The following is a 21,995-nucleotide window of genomic DNA, read 5'->3' on the forward strand; positions in this document are numbered from 1 at the left end:
TATGGGAGAGGTGGTTGGATAGCAACTTGGAATGCTGTTGGCTGCTCCATCTCAAAGCCCTCCTCCCTCCTGGTCATGTGATCCTGGGTGGGCCTGCTATGAAGGGGTTGGAAAGAATTTCAGAAGCCGTGCTCTGCATGCTTTCCTTGTTTTGCTTCTTCTCCATTATCTTTGTGTCCAGTCTTGCGGAAGCAACCCGTTGATTAAATCGACCTCAATAACAAATGACCATAGAAAAACCTATTGCAATTAAAGCCTATCAAATTCTAAGCGGGGAAAGAGAAATCCTGCCTGAACTTTTTCAAGTTTGAATTTGATCCAGCCAAATAAAAATGAAAGGATTTTATATTGCAAGGTATATAATGTTACTTTAATTACAGAAATTAACCAAAGGTTTTGGCCATACATCTCCTATAGGGCAAACTTTTTAAAAAAAACTAATACTCTGCTGGGAAAGATATTAAATGGAAATGACATCTGCAAGGGAGAATTAGCTGACAAGAAGGGTGTATATAGGATCACGGCTTCCCTTTCCAATCAGCACATCCATGTCCTTTGTGGTACTTTTCTCTCTATAACAGAGTTTTTCCAGGTGGGAAAAACCTGCCAAGAAGAATGTTTCTAAGGCAACTGAGAGAAGAAGAGGTTAGAGAAAGAATTGAAATCAGATGGAGAGATGATACAATTGGGAAAAAAACCCTTTCTTTCCATTTGGCGTTCCTATTGTTTCTTTAACTGTGACAGATAAGTAAAGGGAAGCTTGGAAATCAGTTTTGAGCCTTGGCAGATAGTGAAGGCTACATGTCAGGGAAACCAGGAATTATTCCCCAACAAGGAAAGCTCACAAAGAAGGGGGCCAATATATTTTCCAAAGCACTAGAAGGCAAGACAAGAAACAATGGATGGAAACAAATTAAACAGAGAAGCATCCTAGGACTGAAGAGAAATTTTCTAAGTGAGAACTATCAACCAATGGAATGGCTTCCCTTCAAAAGTTGTGGGTGCTCCACCACTGCAGGCTTTTAAACAAGAAACTGGAAGAACCACCAGTGTCAGGCCTACAGTTATATTCCTTTTAGAATCTTTGGCCTGCCACACTTTCTCTCTCTTTCTTTACTATGCTGTTTCATTAGTGGGCAATTGGTAAGGAGTAGAATTGTGGAACATGTTGTTGTCATTCATTTCTAGAAATCAAGGTCATTCTTTGTCTCTGCACCTCTGCATCTGACCAGAACTAGATGTTTCAACTTGGTGGGAATCCAAGGAATTTTCAGATTCGGGATTCCATAGATTGTGCCAACATGTCTGTCTTATTAAATTGGAACTTTAAGGATAGCTATTCCTTGGACTCTGATTTAATTCTGCATGATATTTGGAATGCTGACAGCTAGTCTTGGATAGTATAGGGTCTCCTGCTTGAGCAGAGGGTTGGACTAGAGGACCTCCAAGGTCTCCTCCAACTCGCTATTCTGTTATTTGTCAGTCTTCTGATTCATGACAGAGTCATCAGGTGTCAGAATAATTTAAATCTTTGATTATCACAATTGCATGCATCTTTGAAAGACTAGTCATGTGATATAGAAAGGCCCCATCTATATTGTTTTCACTTTTTCTTCAAAGTTCATGAAGATCCAGGAATATCGATAGTATATTTGTTAAGAATTTCATTGTATACCACTACTAAAGACACTAGAAAGACACTTTCTCACTTAGTTCCAAAGTATGTCGTTTTTTTTCTTAAATATTTTGAGTGTGTGTATTTGCGCATGTGTTTATGTGGGCATGATAAAGATCAACCACTGAAAAAATGAAATGAAGATGAAAAGATAACTATGTCCTACAAACCCACATTTCTTTTTACATTTCCTGAACGTGACATTTTTAGAAAATTCTTTGGGTTTTGTTTCTAAAACATATGACTGTCCAGAGGCAATCTGCAAATGAAATAACCCCGAAGTTTACAGGCCCTTTGAAAAATATCACCATGTATCTGGACACAAGTCAAAGCACCAGTTTATGAAACTGTCAAGAAACAAATGTTGGAAAATTGCTTCCTACACAGAATGCAAACTCAGGAAACTTTCTTAGAGAACAATGGCCACTAATAACATTCAGAAAGGGAGCACAGAACAGGTAAGCTATTTTGAAATAAGAAACCATCTGATTAAGCTAATCTGCACATTTCTATGGCTCCAAAATAAATAGACACGTCATTCACCATGTCTAAATATTGTTTCTACAACATTCTTGTGATAAAGCTTGGAAAGGTTAAATTACTAGTCATTATTTACCTTGACTAATGAATTTGTCCATGTTGTCTTTAAAGGGCTGGATGTGTTCTTCTAATGAAAACTGGCAAACCTTGCCTGCTTCTGTCTCACACGCTGAAAATTAAAGTAACATGAGGATTTGAAATAAAATGTTGATTTATAATATTCATTATAAAGAAAAGTAAACGTTCATTATAGTTTTCCTGTATTGGATCCCAACAGACATTTAGGATGAGTTGCAAAGACTGATTTCTCACTGAAAACCTACATGTTTTTGTTGCATTACTGACACTTTGTCTAAAGTTTATTCATGACATATCATTGGTCATGGAAATCTATATTAATGTAATTTTTAATGCACAGTAATACAACTTCAATAGTTATCATTGCAATGCCACATAGGTAGAATAAAATGCATCCCACTGAAAAAAATCAGCCTGCAGTATCATACTAGCAATATCCAATCTGAACCATATAAAAGGTTCAACTGTTTGCTTTTCTGATTCAAGCCAAAATTTGCATCATTATGGATCCATACGCATGCAGAATCCAGTAGCAAATCTGAAAATCATTTAAATATATTGGCCAAAGAACAGCTCTTTAATATGCAAGTAGTACATTTATATGTTTTTATTGCTTTTATTCTAAAAACAAACAAATGAAAAGTATTGAATTCCACTGGCTATTTCCAATCCCAGCTAAAATGTGGTGAATAATTTATCTTTTATGGTTACAGATTTAATACTTATTGATAGATTTCTAGCATTTTCTTCAGGAACTCAAAGCTACATACATAGTAATCTTATTCCAATTTTTCCCCAGTAGTCCCCACATGGACAAGTTGTGGTAAGTGACAATAATAACTGGTCCAAAGGAACCAGTGAGTTTCATGATCACCAAAGTACTTCAGCCTGGATCTTCTCAGTATAAATCCAACACATTCACACCCTATATTCTTACCATGATAAACCCATAAAATTCTCTTGTGAACAGTAACTGACATTCACCAATTAAGAGAAAAGCAGAATAAAATTATGAAAGACCTTTAAAATGTGGAATGGTCTGCAAAGCTGTTGGTAACCTTAACTATTTATTTCAAATCACATCTGAAAAAACAACTACTTGTGCTCATACTAAGATGTTGAACTGAATGATGTATTTATCAGGTTATCAAGCTCAGGGAATTTAATGGTTATTTTTAATTGTAAACTTCAAATTAAAATGTTAAACACAGAAAGCAAAATCTAAAGTGATCTTAACTATTAAAGGTACATAGTTTTGGGTTTTATTTCTCATGTGGTCTTAAAATTTGGCAGAATGGCAATTAAAGTTTGAAACTTATAATAACTAGAATTAGAAAAAAAGGCCTTTTTTGGAAAAACCCAATTTTTAAATTTAAAATAAATAAATAAAATGAATTAAAGTAGCTTTTCTCATCTTGGTATGTTCCAGAAATAACTAGACGTTCTATAAGAAATGCTTCCAATAAAAATTAAAGAAGATTGACTGTATGAAAATGAAAAATGGAAAATAAAAACATTTTAAGTGTTAAAAAAAAATTAAAGAAGATTGAGTCAAAATGTACTACAGTTATTTGTTTATTTAATTCCTTAACATTGCTTTTACATGAATATAAAATCAATGACATGGCTTTGAAAATAAAATAATTTTTGAATCAAGACCTAGAGAAGGTGCATTAAAATTACATTGGGAAATAAATATTCACTTAGAGCAAAACTGCCAAAAGTCTTAATGAAATTATTAAGATTTGTTTAATAGGTGAACTTGTTTTGTTTTTTAAATTAATTAACATTTGCTACTTGAAGAGATTTTTTTAAAAAAAACAACCAATACTGATCTGCCTTACAAGGATAAGCTTTTAAAATGTATCCACAAGTACAAATCAGATAGGCAAAACTATTTTTAACTCTGTGGAATCCTTTACTCAGTTACAATAATTTACCAAGGCTTAGATCACACACGCTTGTAAACATGTTTAACAACCCTTCCATGTAAATTCTATTGACCTCAATGAGACCATTCATGGTTACCAAGTTTAGTGTTTATAGGCTCTGTGTCTAAACAAATGTGATGTTAGGCCAATTACACAGTAAGCGCGGGAGCTGCGGTGCAATATAAGCTTGTTTTGATCACTTATGTGGTTTCACTGACTTCTGTTGTCTCTTCAGGGAAAACCAATCTGGTTTCTGACTTCAAGAGCAGAAAGTAGAAAACAAAATGTACTTGTTTAGAGTGAAGAATAAATCATTGACAGTTAAAATGGAGTGATTTTATTTTCTTTACAATGCACAAAGCCTTGGACACCGCCCCCCAAAAAATCCTTATCTAGAATATGCACACAATAGATTCAAGATCACATGTGTATTTATGTGTGTGTATGTGAGAGACAGACACAGAGAGAGTGGGGGAGGGAACAAATGAGCAAGCGAGTGAGCACTGACACATTTTGGCTACTAAGATATAGGAGGAAATATTTATGTTATTATCAACAACAATTAATTAGAATCAGTATTTTGTTTTATATCAATCCCCCATCATCTCTTTTACCCATCTGAAGGCAAAATAAGTGGATTCAATTTGCTAGTAATTTTATGGCATCACAAGGATGTGTAAACTCACAGACAAAGACATATATGTATCTGGATTTCAAATTTGCTGTTGCTTCTGGTACCAATATGCTATTTACATGACAAAAATAGCATGACATGTCCACAAAAGGGCAGGTCTCTTTCTCCAGCTTGTTTCCAAGCTTCTGGGTACATGTGAAAAGTTCAATACACATTGAATAGTTTGTTAAACCATAGCGAAAACAAAGCAAGCAAACAACAGCAGCAACAAATCATAGTCAAATAGACTGTAGGTGGTATTAATATTGAAGAGTGAAAATGTTATGGAAGTTCAGAAATGTACTTTCTTGTGTGCTTCATCTTAGTTTGGTACACCTGGAGGAGAAGAATACTCATGTGCAAATTCTGTTTGTTGATTTTAGTTTGACGTTCAAAACAATCATTCCCTAGCATTTTGTTTCCATTTCCATCTCCTTGAATACGGGTTCCCCACAGAGCTGTCTCTTGAGTCCATTACTGTTCACCTTGATGACTCATGACTGCTGGGCCAAGTCTGCTATGAATCATATTGTGAAGTATGCATATGACATGTCAGTGAAAGGGCTTATCCAGGATGACAGTGAAGATTCTTATAGGGAGGAGAGGAAGGCTTTGGTGCAATGAAAATAATCTGGTTTTGAATGTTAAAAAGACAAAGGAGAATTCTGTTGATTTTAGAAAGAATTGGCATACTCATACTACACTTTGTATCAAGCATGCAGCTGTGGAGGTGATAATAGTATTAAGTCTCTGGGGGTGCAGATAACTAACAATCAGAATAGGTCTCTTCATATATTATCTTTAGTGAATCAGGCAAACCATACTCTGCATTTTCTGTGTTGGATGAGGAGAGCACATCTTTTTCCTTCTGTCCTGACCACTTTTTACAGAGGCACAGTTGATAGCATTTTAACAAACTGCATCACTGATTGGTTTGGTGTTAGCAGTGCCTTAGATAGAAGGTCCTTACAGAGAGTGGTAAGGACAGCCGAGAAGATTATAGGAAGCTCGCTTCCTGTTATTCAGGATACTGCTTATAAGTGCTATGTGCTTAGAGCTTGTATTGTTAGAGACCCCACACACCCACTTCATGGTTTGTTTCTTTTGCTCCCTCTAGGAGGAAGTTTCAAAGAATCTATAGCAGGACTACTAAGATTTTGTAACAGCTTTGTTCCTTATGCCATCCATCTTACAAACTCGCAGGATTCTTTTTTTTCGCCATATACATCCGAACTAGACTCTGATATTTTTCTGTGTCATATATGTGAGTGTATATGCATAATGGTTATCTTTTGGGTGCTGAATGCAACAAAATTTCATTTTAATGTATGCTGATTAGGGTACATTTAAATTGACAATAATGTTTTTATTCTGTTCTATTCTATACTAACCTGAAATTGGAGGCAAGGATATTATAATACTAAATCTCAGTTACTACATCTCTGGAAAATGTATTAAAAATACATTCAAATGTTAAAAATACAATACATGAATTGTCCTTATAATTTAAACATGGAGACATGTGTGCATCATGAATGCATCTTATTTCCTGCTCTAAACATTCTTCCAAACCATTTTTATGAATATATAATGGACATATGCATTTAAAAAATATTATCTACAAGATTCTCATCTGATCTGACTACCCTACTGCCATACAGAAGTGGTAAAAGTTGAGATAAAGATATTTTGGAATGTAGCATCAGAAGGGGAAATCACATTTAACTGTATACACCTTCTCTTTTAATTACTTGTTCTGGGAAAGGATTGTTCTAACTTAGGCCAATGACTGTTGGGGCTTCATAACCCTCTCCCACAAGAGCCTTGTTTGGAGCTTTAAGCATTGTAAGACATGACTCAGAGACTGAATGAAATCTTGCCTTTCATTTACATATGGTTTCAGTTTAGAAATCTGGATACAGCAGTGTTTCAGTCAATTAACCCTTTCAGCCATATTTGCAAAGACTACTGCTGTCTGCGGATGCGGCAAGGATGATGAGCTGGCCACAAGAGCCCTGTATGAGATGGGTCAGCAGCAGTCATGCAAACCACTGAGGACTTGAACAGCCTCATTACCTTAAATTGAATCACATCCAAAGATGCAGCTCTTGTGTGCTGCTGTTCCTCATTCAATAGGAGAATAGCCTTGGAATGTTTTTATATGTCCCTCTGCAACTTAGGTCTATCTAAGTGGTTTAGGATTAGCATGGCATGGAGGTTCCTAAGAGTGATTCTGCACTGCCCTCTGTCGGGGTTACTGACCTTGGTTAACAAGTTATAAGTTATCACTGAACAAGACAGAATGTTTAAAAACATATTAAGATTATGACTTTTTCTACATTTTTTGAGTTCATATTTACTGATCTTGTATGTTTAAAATTACATATAATCACATAGATGTATGAAAGTAAAATCTGTGTAGATTTGAATTTTGATTTTGATACAGTTGAAATTTCACTTACTTGAATTGTGGCTAAACTGAGCTGGTTTGTTTCCCTTAGTTCTTATAATCTAGAGCAGGGAATGGCTTTCCCTAGCAATGGATATCATAATACCATGCCTCAAGAGAATACCTCTTCCTAGCAATATTATAAGATTACAAGTTTTTTTTTTAAAAAAAAACATTTTGTACCTGAACTGTTTACAGTAGATTTAGCAGGTATTTAGCACCAAGGGTGGCATGCTGCAGATGCCTGATCTAAAGTTTCCACCACCGTCTGCTATGATTTAAATAGTGCAATGAACACTTTCCCATGATATACATTAAGTTCTAACTTGTAAGTCCTTCCTTATTGATACTGATGTTTTTATTGATGGCAGGAGGGAAGGCTATTCCCTTCCACTCAGAATTGACTTCTAGCAACTGTCAAGACTAGTCCTGCAGTTTCTTGGCAAAATTTAGGAAGTGATTAGCCATTGCCTGTTACCTAGAGCCGAGAAAGTGACTATCCTGAGGTCACTGGGCTGGCTTCCTGCCTAAGGCAGGACTAGAACTCATGGCTTCCACATTAGCGCATTATCTTAATTGCTGCACCCAACTGCCTTTTATTTATTTGGTTTTTTAAAAGAAAACTTTTTGCTTTTTAGGTTGATTAATAGAAGTGCATAAGGTGTCTTGATATAAATACCAAGAATTCCTCTGTGTACATTTCCTTCTTTAAAAGCCTTTCTTGTTCCCTTCATATATACGTAAAATAAGAGGTCATTCCTGTAGGTGTTCCAAGGTTTCACCCTTTGGAATGGTTCTCTGTATCTGTGTTTTACTAAAGACCCTAACAATATATAAGCCACTCAGAGTCACTTTGAACTGCAAGATGGGTGGCATATAAATTTTATAATATTATAAGTAGTAGTAGTAGTAGTAGTAGTAGTAGTAGTAGTAGTAATAAATAATAATAATAATAATAAGTTACCACCAACAGCAAATGTCGCCTCTGTAATGAGAAAGACGAGACAGTCGACCACTTGATCAGTGGATGCAGCAAAATTTCACAAACTGACTACCTACAATGCCATGACTGCATTGCTAAGATCATTCACTGGAAATTGTGTCAAAAGTTTGGATTTGAGTACAGCAAAAACCACTGGGAACATCAGGTTCAGAAGGTTTTAGAGAATGAGAAAGTCAAGATCCTTCAGAATCCAGACTGACAGGCATTTGGCCCACAACACACCTGCCATAACAATAGTTGAAAAGAAAAAAGTATGGTTCATTGACATTGCAATACCTGGAGATGCACGAATTGAAGATAAACAGCAAGAAAAAATCGCAAAGTGCTGGGACTTGCAAATTGAAGTTGAACGACTGTGGGAAAAGAAATTGTGTGCTGTCCCGATTGTAATTAGAGCCCTTGGAGCAATACCCAAAGGGTTACCTCGCTATTTGGAAAATTTAAATATATCAGACTTGAACATTCTGATTCTACAAAAAACCACCCTACTTGGAACAGCTTATATCCTCTGACGTTACCTTAACAGTTCCTAGGTCCTTGGTTAGGACTCAAGCTGTTGAGCTACCAACCAGCCCCAAAGGCTGTGAATTTCACCAAAGATTAACCACATAATAATAATAGTATCTCATCAATCTTATTTCCAAGCTATTTTTAAATATCTAATAAAATATTATGATCAGGCAAAAAGAGACTTTCAGAGTACCCCAAATTAAATTTCCCAAACTAGGATTATGCTGCATCAATTTTTGAAATTTGTCTAGCACTGTGTCCTGACATACGCTGGGAATAAGTCTATCTCAACTTAAAAGAGGTTTATTTCTGGGTAGTTGTGCATATTTGCAAAAAAATTCCTAACTAGAACTGAAGTCTCTTGAAAATGTACATGTTAAAGTCCTATTTTCAGTTAATTCTAAAATGTGTGTATGTGTGTGATTGTGACGGGAGGGATGAAGCTTTCCAGAAATCAATATCAATATTACATGTAAAATACCCCTGTATTGTATCAGTGGATCCAGCTATTTGATACACTTTAAGACAGTAAGGTGATTTAAGATTTGTAATAAGTACTAACATTTTGAATGCAGAATGAGTGAATTACTGAAAGTCATAGCTTGACACAACTAGATCAAGAAACTCTGGTGACAGTCAGGAGAGATCAAAAGCAGATCAGATTGCTTAACAAACTCTGTGTCAAGAAACTGAGAAAGGCACAACTGAAGATCCTGGAGAGCTGTGAAATTGAAGGGCAATTAATGGAGCCAAACTGGTAGATATATTAATAAAATTCTGAGCTGTCTCAGACCCTTTGTTTATTAGAATGTCTGTCTGGTACATAACAGATTAATGTCCAGCTACCTAAAGCTTTAAAACAAATGGAAAAGAAACTAGTGGCAGCTGAAGAAGAAATATTATAGAAATTGTTAGTTCAACTACAAAACATTAAAATAAAAAAACCACTCGTATTCTAAAGTACAAGAAAGCCACCCACATCCTGAAAAAAATCTAAAATTAATGCTTTTTTATCTAATATTCCTTATGTCTTTTTCCTCCTGAATTAATAAAGTTCAACACATATTTCTCATAAAACAAGCAAACAAATAAGGTGTGGAATTTGTGCAGTTACTATTTTGAAAACAATGTAAAAAATATTCTTCCTTTAAAAAAAAAATCAGTTTAATTCTCCTTTTTAGCCCTATGTATACTAAAGGTATCCCCTTGATTATGTAAAATAAATATTGTAATTACAAAAATAGAACAGGTTTGTTTGAGAGCCAGTTTGGTGTAGTGGCTAAGCATTAAGCTAGAAACCAGGAGACTGAGTTCCAGTCCCATTTTAGGCACAAAGCCAGCTGAGTGACCTTGGACCAGAGGTGGGTTCCTACCAGTTCGCACCAGTTTGGTAGAACCGGTTTGTCAAATCTCAGGTTCCACCAATGGACCTGGAAAACAGGCCACACCTACAGAAGACGTTCCAAAAAAATTTGAAACCCACCACTGATACATACACACAGACACACACACACACACTCACACAGAGAGAGAAAGAGAAAGAAAGGAAGAAAGAAAGAAATAAAAAAGAAAAAAGAAAGAAAAAGTGAGAGAGAGAGGAAAGAAAAAAGGAAAAAGGGACAGAGACAAAAGGAAAGAAAGAGAGAGAGAGAGAGAGAGAGAGAGAGAGAGAGAGAGAGAGAGAGAGAGAGAGAGAGAGAACACATGGCCGGCAAGCCACTCCCACCAGGTCACATGGCCAGCAAGCCACTCCCACCAGGTCACATGGCTGGCAAGCCACTCCCACAAAGGAGGCCACACCTACAAAGTAGGTTCAAAAATTTTTGGAAACCCACCACTGCCTTGGACCTGTTTCTTTATCTCAATTCCAGAAAGGAGGCAATGACAATTATTTCTGAAGAACCTTGCCAATACAACTGCATGGACTAGTCTAGGCAGTGTCTGAGAATTGGACACAATTGAACTGAAAACTACCCACAGAGCCAATATGAGCATCAACTATGGCTAATTGTACCAATTAAGTGTTTCCTCCTTTTTGACACAAGTTATTGACACTTTTAGATACAGAAAGAAGCTCCTAATAAAAGAAACTGTGTTTCATTCATTCATGTATTTAATCTGAGAGGGCAGAAATAAATGTTTTATATCTAGCAGGCATTTAAAATGTGCATCAACACCAACACTCCTAGTCACATCCACATCTTGGGTCCCTAGTAGTCATGCTTTTTTTTTTGATGCTGTGCCTGCCCTTTGGTGTAGCCTTCAGCTGGCCCCAACCCTATGGTCCTTTTACAAGGTGCATAGGATTTGGGTTGGGAGGAAAGGCAAGTCCCATTGTCTTATTGCTTTATTTTAGTGCCTTGAAAGAGAATGGTATTTTTTTTTTACCTCAGGAGAACATTATAGTAGAGTTGCATATGGATTTTATGAAGTATGTCATTGTTTTTTATTTTAATCTCTGTACACCACCCAGAGTCACCTTTGTGAGGTGAGCAGCTCTACCACTCAAATTGTTTGTAAAATAAGTTAAGGTAAGCTAAGCTAAATTAAACTAAACACAACACCCTGGAAATCATTCGGTACACATCCTTCATTTATTAGGGCCATTATCCCTTTAAATTACTTTTTTATTAGTGACTCATTAATCATAGACATTAAGTTCACAACCCTAACTCTGATTGATAGAGAAGTCTTGGGTTTATAAAATCAAATCCATCTCCTTCATCTCTGGTCTGAGCCAGAAGTGATTTTGGCTATGCTGATCACATTATCCCATGTCCCTTGGAATAATACATTAGAGGAGGGACGGCCAATTTAGTGGTAGAAATAGTACTACACTTTAAGACTTCCAATACACTAATTGTAGGGTTGATCCTGGAATGATAAACCTTACTAATAACCTTTCATTATTACACAGGCATTTAATATCAGAAAGTGCTGATATAATATTCTTGCAAGTGTTCCACATTCTAGAGAGAGATGTGCTGCAAAATTGAGAAAGAGACCTCCCTTTCTACTAGAGCTCTTTAGAAATTGACATTTGATGCAGGATAGGTAGCCTATTTCTGGCTGAGATAAGACTAAAAGATTCAAAAGAAAGGGAGATGAGTTGTCAGGAGAGATCATTCATTGTTTTTAAAAGCTATTTTATGAATTCAACCATTTAAATCTATTTGATTATATGATCAAGCTCCCAAGATTACAGGTGGCTTACAAATGTCTACATAATGTATACTCTAAAGTATAATGATTAAGAGTACATCTCTCATACAACATTACTAAAAAACTGCTTTCCAAACTGAACATCAAATGAAGCACTAATAATTACTTCCCAAATGGCTACTGAGAAAAGACTGCTTTGACAACCATGAAAGCTTAAAAAAAGAGCATCTCTGCTAGAGATTAAAGCTTTGGGACTATGACTAAGAATGACAATTTTAGGGTGTACATTCCATCTAGTTTTTAATTCAGGAAGGCAGGTTTTAACTACAGGAGATTTTCCTTAACTTAAATCCTATACAGCAGTGTTTCTCAACCTTGAAGTGGTTGGACTTCAACTCCCAGAATCTTTAGTTCCTAGTTCTAAGGAGAGAAGCAATTTAGAACTAAGGAGAAATTTCCTTACAGAACAATTAATCAATGGAACAACTCTCTTCCAGAAGTTGTGACTGCTCCAACACTGGACGTTTTTAAGATGATGTTGGATATCCATTTGTTGAAGTGGTATAAGGTTTCCTGCCTAAGCAGGGGGTTGGACTAGAAGACCTTGGACTAGAAGACCAAGGTCCCTTCTAACTCTGCTATTCTATTCTATTCTAAATTCTTCAGGCAACTTGAAGTTATTTACCTTTTTAATAGCAACTTTATGCTGCGTTTCAATTTTCATACATTTGTTCATTTTCATTCCCAAAACCTATTTTCTGGTCAGACACTGCTATCACAATATTATTTTAATCCAATTCCCAAAACAAAAACTAATTTTAGCCACTATATTTACCATGTATTTAATATCTACTGTATTCATAAATATCACACACACTCACAAAAGTGTTGATATTTTGCTCCGCTATGTATTTGCTTTTGCTGTATTATGGTAGTTCTGCTATTTTTAAACCCTGTTTATCCAGTATGAACAATTGCTTTTGGAGTTTTGGACTGAATTACCAGTCTTGGTTTCAATCCTTGGGGACCCAGAAAATGAGGGCCTGCCTGCCTATATAATGGAAATCAAAGTTTAGGGAAAGTGTCTAGAGCCAAAGGTATTAATTTTGACAGCTGGAAAAAGTTAGTATATTTTATATCAGCTTTCTTGGCAGGAGACATCCCCCCTCTCATTCTTTCTCTCAGTCTCTCTCATTCATTCTCTCTCTCTTTCTCTCTTATATAGTATTACATATCTATAATCCTTACAATAGGCCGTTAAGACCTGCCAATATTACCATTCCCATATTAGTATTAGCATACTGGAGAGAAGGGTAAGGCTTAGAAACACAACTAGAGCAGGACACACAATTCTTCATGTTTGTGGGCAGAGCAATTGGGTGGATGGTTTAGCCTACAATTTCTCCAAGGTGACCTCGCCTCCCATCGTTGATAACTGCATTGAAAGGTGGGATGAATTCCTCCAAAAACTTCTCCTGGAATTTAACTGATGCATTGGAAATCAAACAGAATGTGCACCACTGAAGAGATATTTCTAAAATAAAGAGAGAACATTTCCACATACCCTTTGGCTACATTTTAACACAAAAAGCCCCAGGCTATCATGTTCCATTCTTGAAAGGAAGTTTAAAGTTTCTTGATGCAAATAGGCCTGGCTGCCTAGCTTCCTGATTTGGACACTGCATTTGCCACACAATTAAGATAAAAAGGAAAAACATTGTAGGAATTTTTTTTCTGCCCTGTGCTAGACAGAACAATAGCAAATTGCCTTAGAGAAACTAACACTTGTGGCAAAGATGAGATTTGAACTGAAGCACTTTCAAATATTCCTATTCTTTGCCCAATCTCTTAGGATTGGGATCGAGATAGGTGGCAGAAACCTTGGCAAATCAGGAATGTGGGTTTTTCCCCCCCTGCAACTTAGCAACAGAATTATATAAGTGTCTGTATGAATAGAAATCCTTCTTAGTTTCATGAAACTAATTTACAGGTAATTCTGCATAGGGTGTCACATAAGAAGTTTGTTTTAGAAATATACTGATAATTTAAGAAGAGTTTTCAGCAATTCCTAGATGAAATTTGATTTCTCAAACATTGAACCCTGCTTTTATTCTCCCCCCCCCTCTCTCTCTCTCTCTCTCACACACACACACACACACACACACACTCTCTCTCTCTCACACACACACACGGTCTTATTGTATTCGGGTCTTTTCCCTTGTAAGATTGAGATTGTCTTGGCAACGTTTCGGTGAGGTCTCACTCACCATCTTCAGGGTGGAGTTTTCGGCTTAAAGCGTGGTTGGAGTTGCTGTCTTTCTATAAATCTTGGTGAGGTATGTGTGAAGTACTGCCATTGTTTCAGTAAGTGGAATGATTGGTTGTGTAGTTGTATCATGATTAGTAGATTGGTTCTGATTGATGCTGGCTGTGTGTCCATTGTTGTTTCGTGTTGTAATGGCCTGAGTGGTGGGTGGGGCTCGTTTGTTGACTAGGGCTGGTTTCCAGATGTCTAGTAGGTGGGAGGTATCGTCACGTTTATTCGTGTTGTGGGGGTGTTTCTCTATTTCAAAACATTGCCAAGACAATCTCAATCTTACATGGGAAAAGACCCGAATACAACAAGACCAGCATACCTACACCTGTATGTACACACACACACACACAAACACATATGTATTATATATTTAAAATAAAATAGATACATTTCAGATTTACAATTGAATTTTCCCATTTCCTTTCTTAAGACAAATCCATATAAATCTTTAAATATAATTCAAAATTCAGCCTAAGGTCTGACATATTTCTGTATCTGAGAATTTGACTCTCATAGTGGCTTTCTCATTGCAATTCTTGTACACTTGATGGTACAGATTAGAAGTATTTACCAGCATGTTCCAATGTATCTACCAGCATGTTCCCATCTCTGCCTCGAAGCCAAAGCTTTTACCTTTCAAGTCTTTTTTCAATTTGCGAAGATCCTTGCTGAACTCTTCAAATTTTAGCTGAGAAGCTTGAAAAAGATCCTGCGGTTCTGGAAGAGGGAAGATGCATTGTTCTTTTCCAGCATCCTGGCAAAACAAATAAGCAGGTTGAATAGATAACATAACATTAAGACAAGAACTATATATTTTTCTCTCTTTCATTAAATATGTTACCAAAGTGATTCAACAGCAAGTTTTGCTTAAGGCAGGGTGGGGAATTTGGTGCTTGTTTTGGCTCTGCTAAATTTATCTATTACTGATAGTATTGTATGTAAAGGGAATGTTGGTTAGATAATGTTCAACTTTTAAAGCAATAATTTTAGAATAAAATAGAATAACAGAGTTGAAAGGGACCTTGGAGGTCTTCTAGTCCAACCACCTGCTTAGGCAGGAAATCTACACCATTTCAGAAAAATATTTATCCAACATCTTCTTAAAAACTTCCAGTGTTGGAGCACTCACACCTTCTGGATGCAAGTTGTTCCATTGGATAATTGTTCTAACTATCAGGAAATTTCTCCTCAGTTCTAAGTTGCTTCTCTCCTTGATTAGTTTCCACTCATTGCTTCTTGTTCTACCCTCAGGTGCCTTGGAGAATAGTTTGACTCCCTCTTCTTTGTCGCAGCCCCTGAGATATTGTTCTTGATTGGATGGTATTTAAATGTCAGAAAAAGCAATTCAGTGGCAAAATTAAGAGCTGGTTTGGTATAGCAGTTAAAGCACCAGGCTAGAAACCAGGAGACTGTGAGTTTTACTTAGGCTGGGTGACTTTGGGCTAGTCACTTTCTCTCAGCCCAACTCACCTTGCAGGGTTGTTGTTATGGGGAAAATAGGAGGAGGAAGGAGTATTAGATATGTTTGCCACCCTGAGTCATTGGTAAAAATAAAGATAGGACACACACACACACATACACACACAAATAATCTGGTCAGTTTTGTTTTACTTTGACAGATTTTAGTCAATGATACTACTGAGTAGCATGCTAGCAACATTTTTCACTTTTGAAAGTATATAAGCAAACAACAACCAAATTTATCAACTGCCTTCATTGCATGGTTAAGGAACCAGAAGATAAAAAGATGACATTCAGTATTGTGAAAGGAAATCACTGAACATGCAACACTTTTTAAACTCGCCTTCATTCTGTAAACTTCCTAGGCCCTCAAATACTTTCCTTAGAGATTGAGAAATGAAGCTTGAGTTTGAAAAAGCAGATTTTGAGCATGTAGGAAAACATTTTTCACCTTATTCTTAGTCCCCTCAAGAAACCACTCTACTAGATCTCACCAAAAGTTTTTATATTCAATGACAGAAACAAAAACAATTCTAAAAGATTAAATTGGAAGTTCATACTTACCTCATCAAAATTGCGCAAATAATATGAGACAATATATGACAGAAGACTCCTGCTGTTATCCTGTATAAGATCAAAATTAAATAGCATTTATATATGAAATATATTGACATTGAGACTGAATAATTTGTATTTGTATACATTTGGAACACAATTAGTCCTCAGATAACAACAATTCATTCAGTGTCCGTTCTAGGTTATGATGGTGCTAAATGAGGGGACTCATGACCAGTCATAGTAGCTGCTGCTGTCATGTGATTATGGTTTGGGTGCTTGGCAACCAGCTTGGAATTCTGATGAATTGCAGCATGAGGAGTCCTGGTGGTGCAGTGCAGGGATGGGTTGCTGCTGATGTTACTGCCTGTTCACAACCTGCACGCCATGTGCGTGTGACATACGTGCGCTGCGCGTGTGACATATGTGTGCTGTGCATGCATGGACTGTTCAATGTAAATTGTTCTGCATGCATGCGCAGAATAATTTACAGCAAATTGCGCACGCACAGTCACTAAAATCCAAAATGGCGGTGACCAAGAGGCAAGGGAACCAGTTCGGGGGCGTAGCAGGTCTGGGTTGCTGCCGGTTCTGCGACCAAGGCTTGAATTCCACTACTGGTTCGGCCAAATTGGGCCAAACTGGCAGCAATCCACCTCTGGTGCAGTGGCTAGAATCCAGTATTGAAGGCTAACTCTGCTCACTGTCTGGAGTTCGATCCAGATGGCCTCTAGATTAACTCAGGATTTTCTATCTTCCCGAGGTTAGTAAAAGCCACAGGGGTGGTTGAGGGAGCCACGGTCACGGGAGTGGGCCGGAGCATCACGGTCGTAACAGGGAGGGGCAGATATGGCGGGGACTTTAGGGCTCGCTACGTCATAGAGATCCCTCCTTCCGGCCCTATGAGTCCCACTCCAAGGCCAGATGGCACGAGTAATCAGGACCCTGGTCTCAGGCTGCTGTCGCTAAATGCCAGGTCTGTAGTTCACAAGGCTCCCCTCGTCCGGGACTTAATTTTAGACGAGAGGGCAGACCTGGCATGTATTACTGAAACCTGGCTGGGCCCGGAGGGAGGAGTCCCCCTCGTAGAGATGTGCCCAGAAGGATTTCAGGTGCTTCATCAGCCGAGAGCCCAGTGAAGGGGTGGGGGTGTGGCTATTGTTATCCGGGAGTCTTTAGCACCTCGTAGGATCCCTGCTCCGGAGCTTGTCGGGTGTGAGTCCCTGCTGGTGAAGTTGGACCTCATGGGTCAAGTGGGTTTGCTGTTAATGTACCTGCCTCCCAACAGCGTTGCAGCAGCCCTCCCCTCGCTCCTCGAGTCAGTAGCCAAGCTAGCAATTGAGTTCCCCAGGCTTATGGTGCTGGGGGGTTTCAATTTGCCTTCGCTCGGTGAACACTCTGACGGGGCGCAGGAGTTCATGGCTTCCATGACAGCCATGGGCTTGACCCAGGTAATTCGGGGCCCAACCCACTCAGCGGGTCACATGCTTGACCTCGTATTCCTCTCGGAGCAGTGGACTTGTGATCTTGGTCTGAGGGGTAATGAGATCATACCCCTGTCGTGGTCAGACCACTGCCTACTGAGGCTTGACTTCCGGAGACCAAACCCCCACTGTAGGGAGGAGGAACCGACCAGGTGGTTCCGCCCCAGGCGACTTATGGACCCCTTGAGGTTCCAGACGGAGCTTGGGGTTATTCCTGACACTCTCACCCACAGTTTGGTGGAGACTCTGGTTGCTGCCTGGCACTCAGCAGCATCGGAGTCCCTTGACCGGATTGCGCCACTACGGCCGCTCCGAGGTGGCGGATCCCGGAGGCCCCCTTGGTTTACCGAGGAGCTCTGGGAGAGGAAGCTCCGGAGGAGACGCCTAGAGCACCTATGGAGGTCCGATAAATCCGAATCGAGCCGAGCACTCTTAACAACTTGCACCAAGGAGTACATCAGGGCACTTAGGACAGCAAAAAGATCGTATATTGCCACCTTGGTTGCGTCCGCTGAGTCTCGCCCAGCCGCCCTGTTTAGGATAACCCATTCCCTCCTAAATAGGAGGGATACAGGGGACCCCTTGCAGGGTAGGGCTGAAGACTATGTCCAGTTCTTAGCGGACAAAGTTGCTCGGTTTCGGTCGGATTTGGACTCCACCTTTGCAGATCCAGCCGAGGCACAGGAGGACAATTTGGCAGACCATCGCTGGGTTGAGTTTCAGGATGTTGCCCCCGGGGACGTGGACAAGGCCATGAGAGCTGTGAGTGCCTCCACCTGTGTACTGGACCCATGTCCCTCCTGGCTGGTTGCCAACAGTGGAGAGGTGACATGGGGCTGGATCCAGGCGGTTGTTACCGCCTCCCTTCGGGAGGGGATCTTCCCCTCCGCACTTAAAACGGCGGTGGTGAGACCCCTCCTGAAGAAACCATCCTTGGATCCAGACACTCTTAACAATTATCATCCAGTCTCCAACCTCCCCTTTGTTGGGAAGGTTGTTGAGAAGGTGGTGGCCTCCCAGCTCCAGCGGTCCTTGGAGGAAGCCAGTTACCTTGACCCATTCCAGTCCGGCTTCAGACCTGGTTACAGCACAGAAACCGCTTTGGACGCATTGACCGATGATCTCTGGAGAGCCAGGGATGGAGGCCATGCCTCCATCTTGGTTCTCCTTGACCTCTCAGCGGCTTTCGATACCATCGACCATGGTATCCTTCTGCGACGACTGCGGGAGGTGGGGGTGGGAGGCACTGTTTTGCAGTGGTTCTCCTCCTACCTCTCGGACAGGTTGCAGTCGGTGTTGATTGGGGGGCAGAGATTGACGCCTAGGCCCCTAACATATGGGGTGCCGCAGGAGTCGGTCCTGTCCCCCCTACTATTTAACATCTACATGAAACCGCTGGGCGAGATCATTCGGAGGCACGGGATAAGATACCACCAATACGCGGACGATACTCAGTTGTATCTGTCCGCCCCGTGCCAACTCAATGAAGCGGTGGACGTGATGAACCGTGGCCTTGAAGCCGTTAGGGACTGGATGAGGGCTAACAAGCTTGTACTCAACCCGGAAAAGACCGAGTGGCTGTTGTGTTTCCCTCCCAATAATTTGGCTAGTGTTCCATCACTCAGGCTGGGGGGCCAAATATTATACCCCTCAGACAGGGTTCGCAACTTGGGAGTCCTCCTGGATCCACAGCTGACCTTTGATCATCATCTGTCGGCTGTGACCAGGGGGGCATTTGCCCAGGTTCGCCTGGTGCGCCAGTTGCGACCCTACCTGAACCGGGAGGCTCTCACAACAGTCACTCGTGCCCAGACCTCTAGGCTGGAATACTGCAACGTGCTCTACATGGGGCTGCCCTTGAAGAGCATCCGGCGACTTCAGCTAGTACAGAATGCGGCCGCACGAGTGATTGTGGGTGCACCTCGGTTTGCCCACATAACACCTATCCTCCGCGAGCTGCGCTGGCTACCTGTTGATCTCCGGGTGCGCTTCAAGGTGCTACTTACCACACATAAAGCCCTCCATGGTAGTGGATCTGGGTACTTGAGAGACCGCCTCCTGCCAATTACCTCCTTACGACCTATTAGATCACACAGATTAGGCCTCCTCCGAGTTCCATCCGCCAGTCAGTGTCGACTGGCAACTACGCGGAGGAGAGCCTTTTCAGTAGTAGCTCCGACCCTTTGGAACGATCTCCCCGTGGAGATTCGTACCTTCACCACCCTCCAGACCTTCCGCACAGCCCTCAAGATCTGGCTATCCCGTCAGGCCTGGGGGGGGGGGGGTTAAAGATTATAATCCGTCCCCTCCCGAATGATGAATGAATGTTGCTTCTATTTTTAATTACGTACTGTTTTTATATGTCATTGTGTGTACTCCCTTCCCTATACGTTGTAAGCCGCCCTGAGTCCCCTCAGGGAAAAGGGCGGCCTATAAATAAATTTATCTTATCTACAATCTATCTAAAAGGAGGATCCAGAATGTTAGGGGCAATATGCCGGCATGGTAAACCACTCACATAGTACTGTAAAATACTATGGAGGGGTATTTAAGTCTAACATGATATCACATGTTGTGATCTTCACTGTCAACTTCCAACCAGCAAAGTCAATGATGAAACTGGCAGGAGTTCTCAAATGTAAATCATGTGACAATGTCTTAACTAAAATGAGGAATTCGTTTAACAACTGCAATCAGTATTTCTGGAGCTGCTGTTGTAAGTCGGTGCCATACTTTATGAGATCGCTTAGTGATGGAGTTGCCAGTCCCAGTCATCATAATTAAGTGAGGACTACCTGTGTTATGCAAGAAAGCAATTGAAATGCAAATATAGAAGTGAAAATAAAATCAAAAGCCTTCCATGCATTTATGCAACACATAATAGAGATTTTTTAAATATCACTTTTAAGATAATTTAATAATTTTATTGTGTTAAGAGTGTTAGAATTCTAACAAATGGTAAATGAAAAGATCCTCCCCTTTGTGAGCTTTACAAATGATTTTTGTTTGGTTTGTAAAAAAAAACTTATGTTACTGAAATATTAAAAAGGAATATATATGGTAGTAGCAGGAAGATTATTTAGATGTTATATAAATTCATTATTAAATGGAACATTTATGAAATTTTAAAACTACTGAATATGTTAATTATTTCAATATTAATAATAGAAAAATTATCAGAATTTTAGAAGTTGTAATCCAATGTTTTAGCAATAAGCAAGATTTTGTGATAGATTAATTTGTCAGGTTTGGATTTTTTCCCTATGAACAGAAGTTTATTTTAATCTATTTCACTATGAATTTACAAATTTGGAAGAAAAAAATAGCACAAAACTGATTGATCATTTTTACATCTCCTGGTACATCCTTTTTAATGCTCCCCCCACCCCCAATACACATACATATAATCCTCAACTTAACACCACAATTGAGCCCAAAATTGTGGGCTCCATGAGAAATTTGTTGAGTTATGCCCCATTTTATGATTTTTCTTGCAACATTTGTTAATCGCTGCATTTGTTAAGTTAGTAATACGGTTGTTAAGTGAATCTGGATTCCCCATTGACTTTGCTTGTCAGAAGGTCACAAAAGATTGATCACATGATCACTGGACACTACAACTGTCATAAATATGACCCAGTTGTCAAGCACCCAAATGTAAATTACATGACCATGAGGATGCTGCAATGGTCATAAGTGTGAAAAATGATGTCATGTCAATTTTTTTCAGTCATTGTAACTTTGAATGATCACTAAACAAAGTATTTTAAGTTGAGGACTACCTATATTTTCTGCAAACATTTTGTTAGGCTTTGAAATACAAACTACAAAAATCTGTAATTCCAATTTATAGATAGACATTAAGAATGAAAATTGTGTAACATCAATTTGTTACACACCATTAGTACCCAAGAGTTACTACAAGACTAAATAACATAATAACATGTTTTATCTCTACATTTGGAGATTCCTTCCTCCCTCCCTCCCTCCCTTCCTGTCTTTCCTTCCTTTCCCTTTCCCTTCCTTCTTTCCTTCTCCTTCCTTCCTTCCTTCCTTCCTTCTTTCTTTCCTGCCTTTCCCATCCTTCTTTTCTTCTCTTTCCTTCTTTCCTTCCTTCCCTCTCTCCCTCCCCCTTTTTTCTTTCTACATGAGCCGAG

At 39.2% G+C, this 21,995-nt stretch overlaps 1 protein-coding gene across 1 annotated transcript in view; it reads right to left on the bottom strand.

Moving 5' to 3' along the window:
* Positions 1-21,995, bottom strand: part of FMN2 (formin 2) — a 183,540-nt gene that overhangs the window by 35,081 nt on the left and 126,464 nt on the right. Inside the window, exons 12-14 of the mRNA XM_087718047.1 lie at positions 16,364-16,423; positions 14,972-15,092; positions 2,292-2,384 (exon numbers count right to left, since the gene is read on the bottom strand). Of these exons, the coding sequence (XP_087574173.1) occupies positions 2,292-2,384; positions 14,972-15,092; positions 16,364-16,423 (274 nt within the window). The remainder of the gene's footprint in view (positions 1-2,291; positions 2,385-14,971; positions 15,093-16,363; positions 16,424-21,995) is intronic.

Source organism: Thamnophis sirtalis, unplaced genomic scaffold (assembly GCF_051295495.1).
Source record: "Thamnophis sirtalis isolate CommonGarterSnake01/CBP01778 unplaced genomic scaffold, rThaSir2_p1.2 scaffold_6, whole genome shotgun sequence".
Taxonomy (NCBI): Eukaryota; Metazoa; Chordata; class Lepidosauria; order Squamata; family Natricidae; genus Thamnophis; species Thamnophis sirtalis.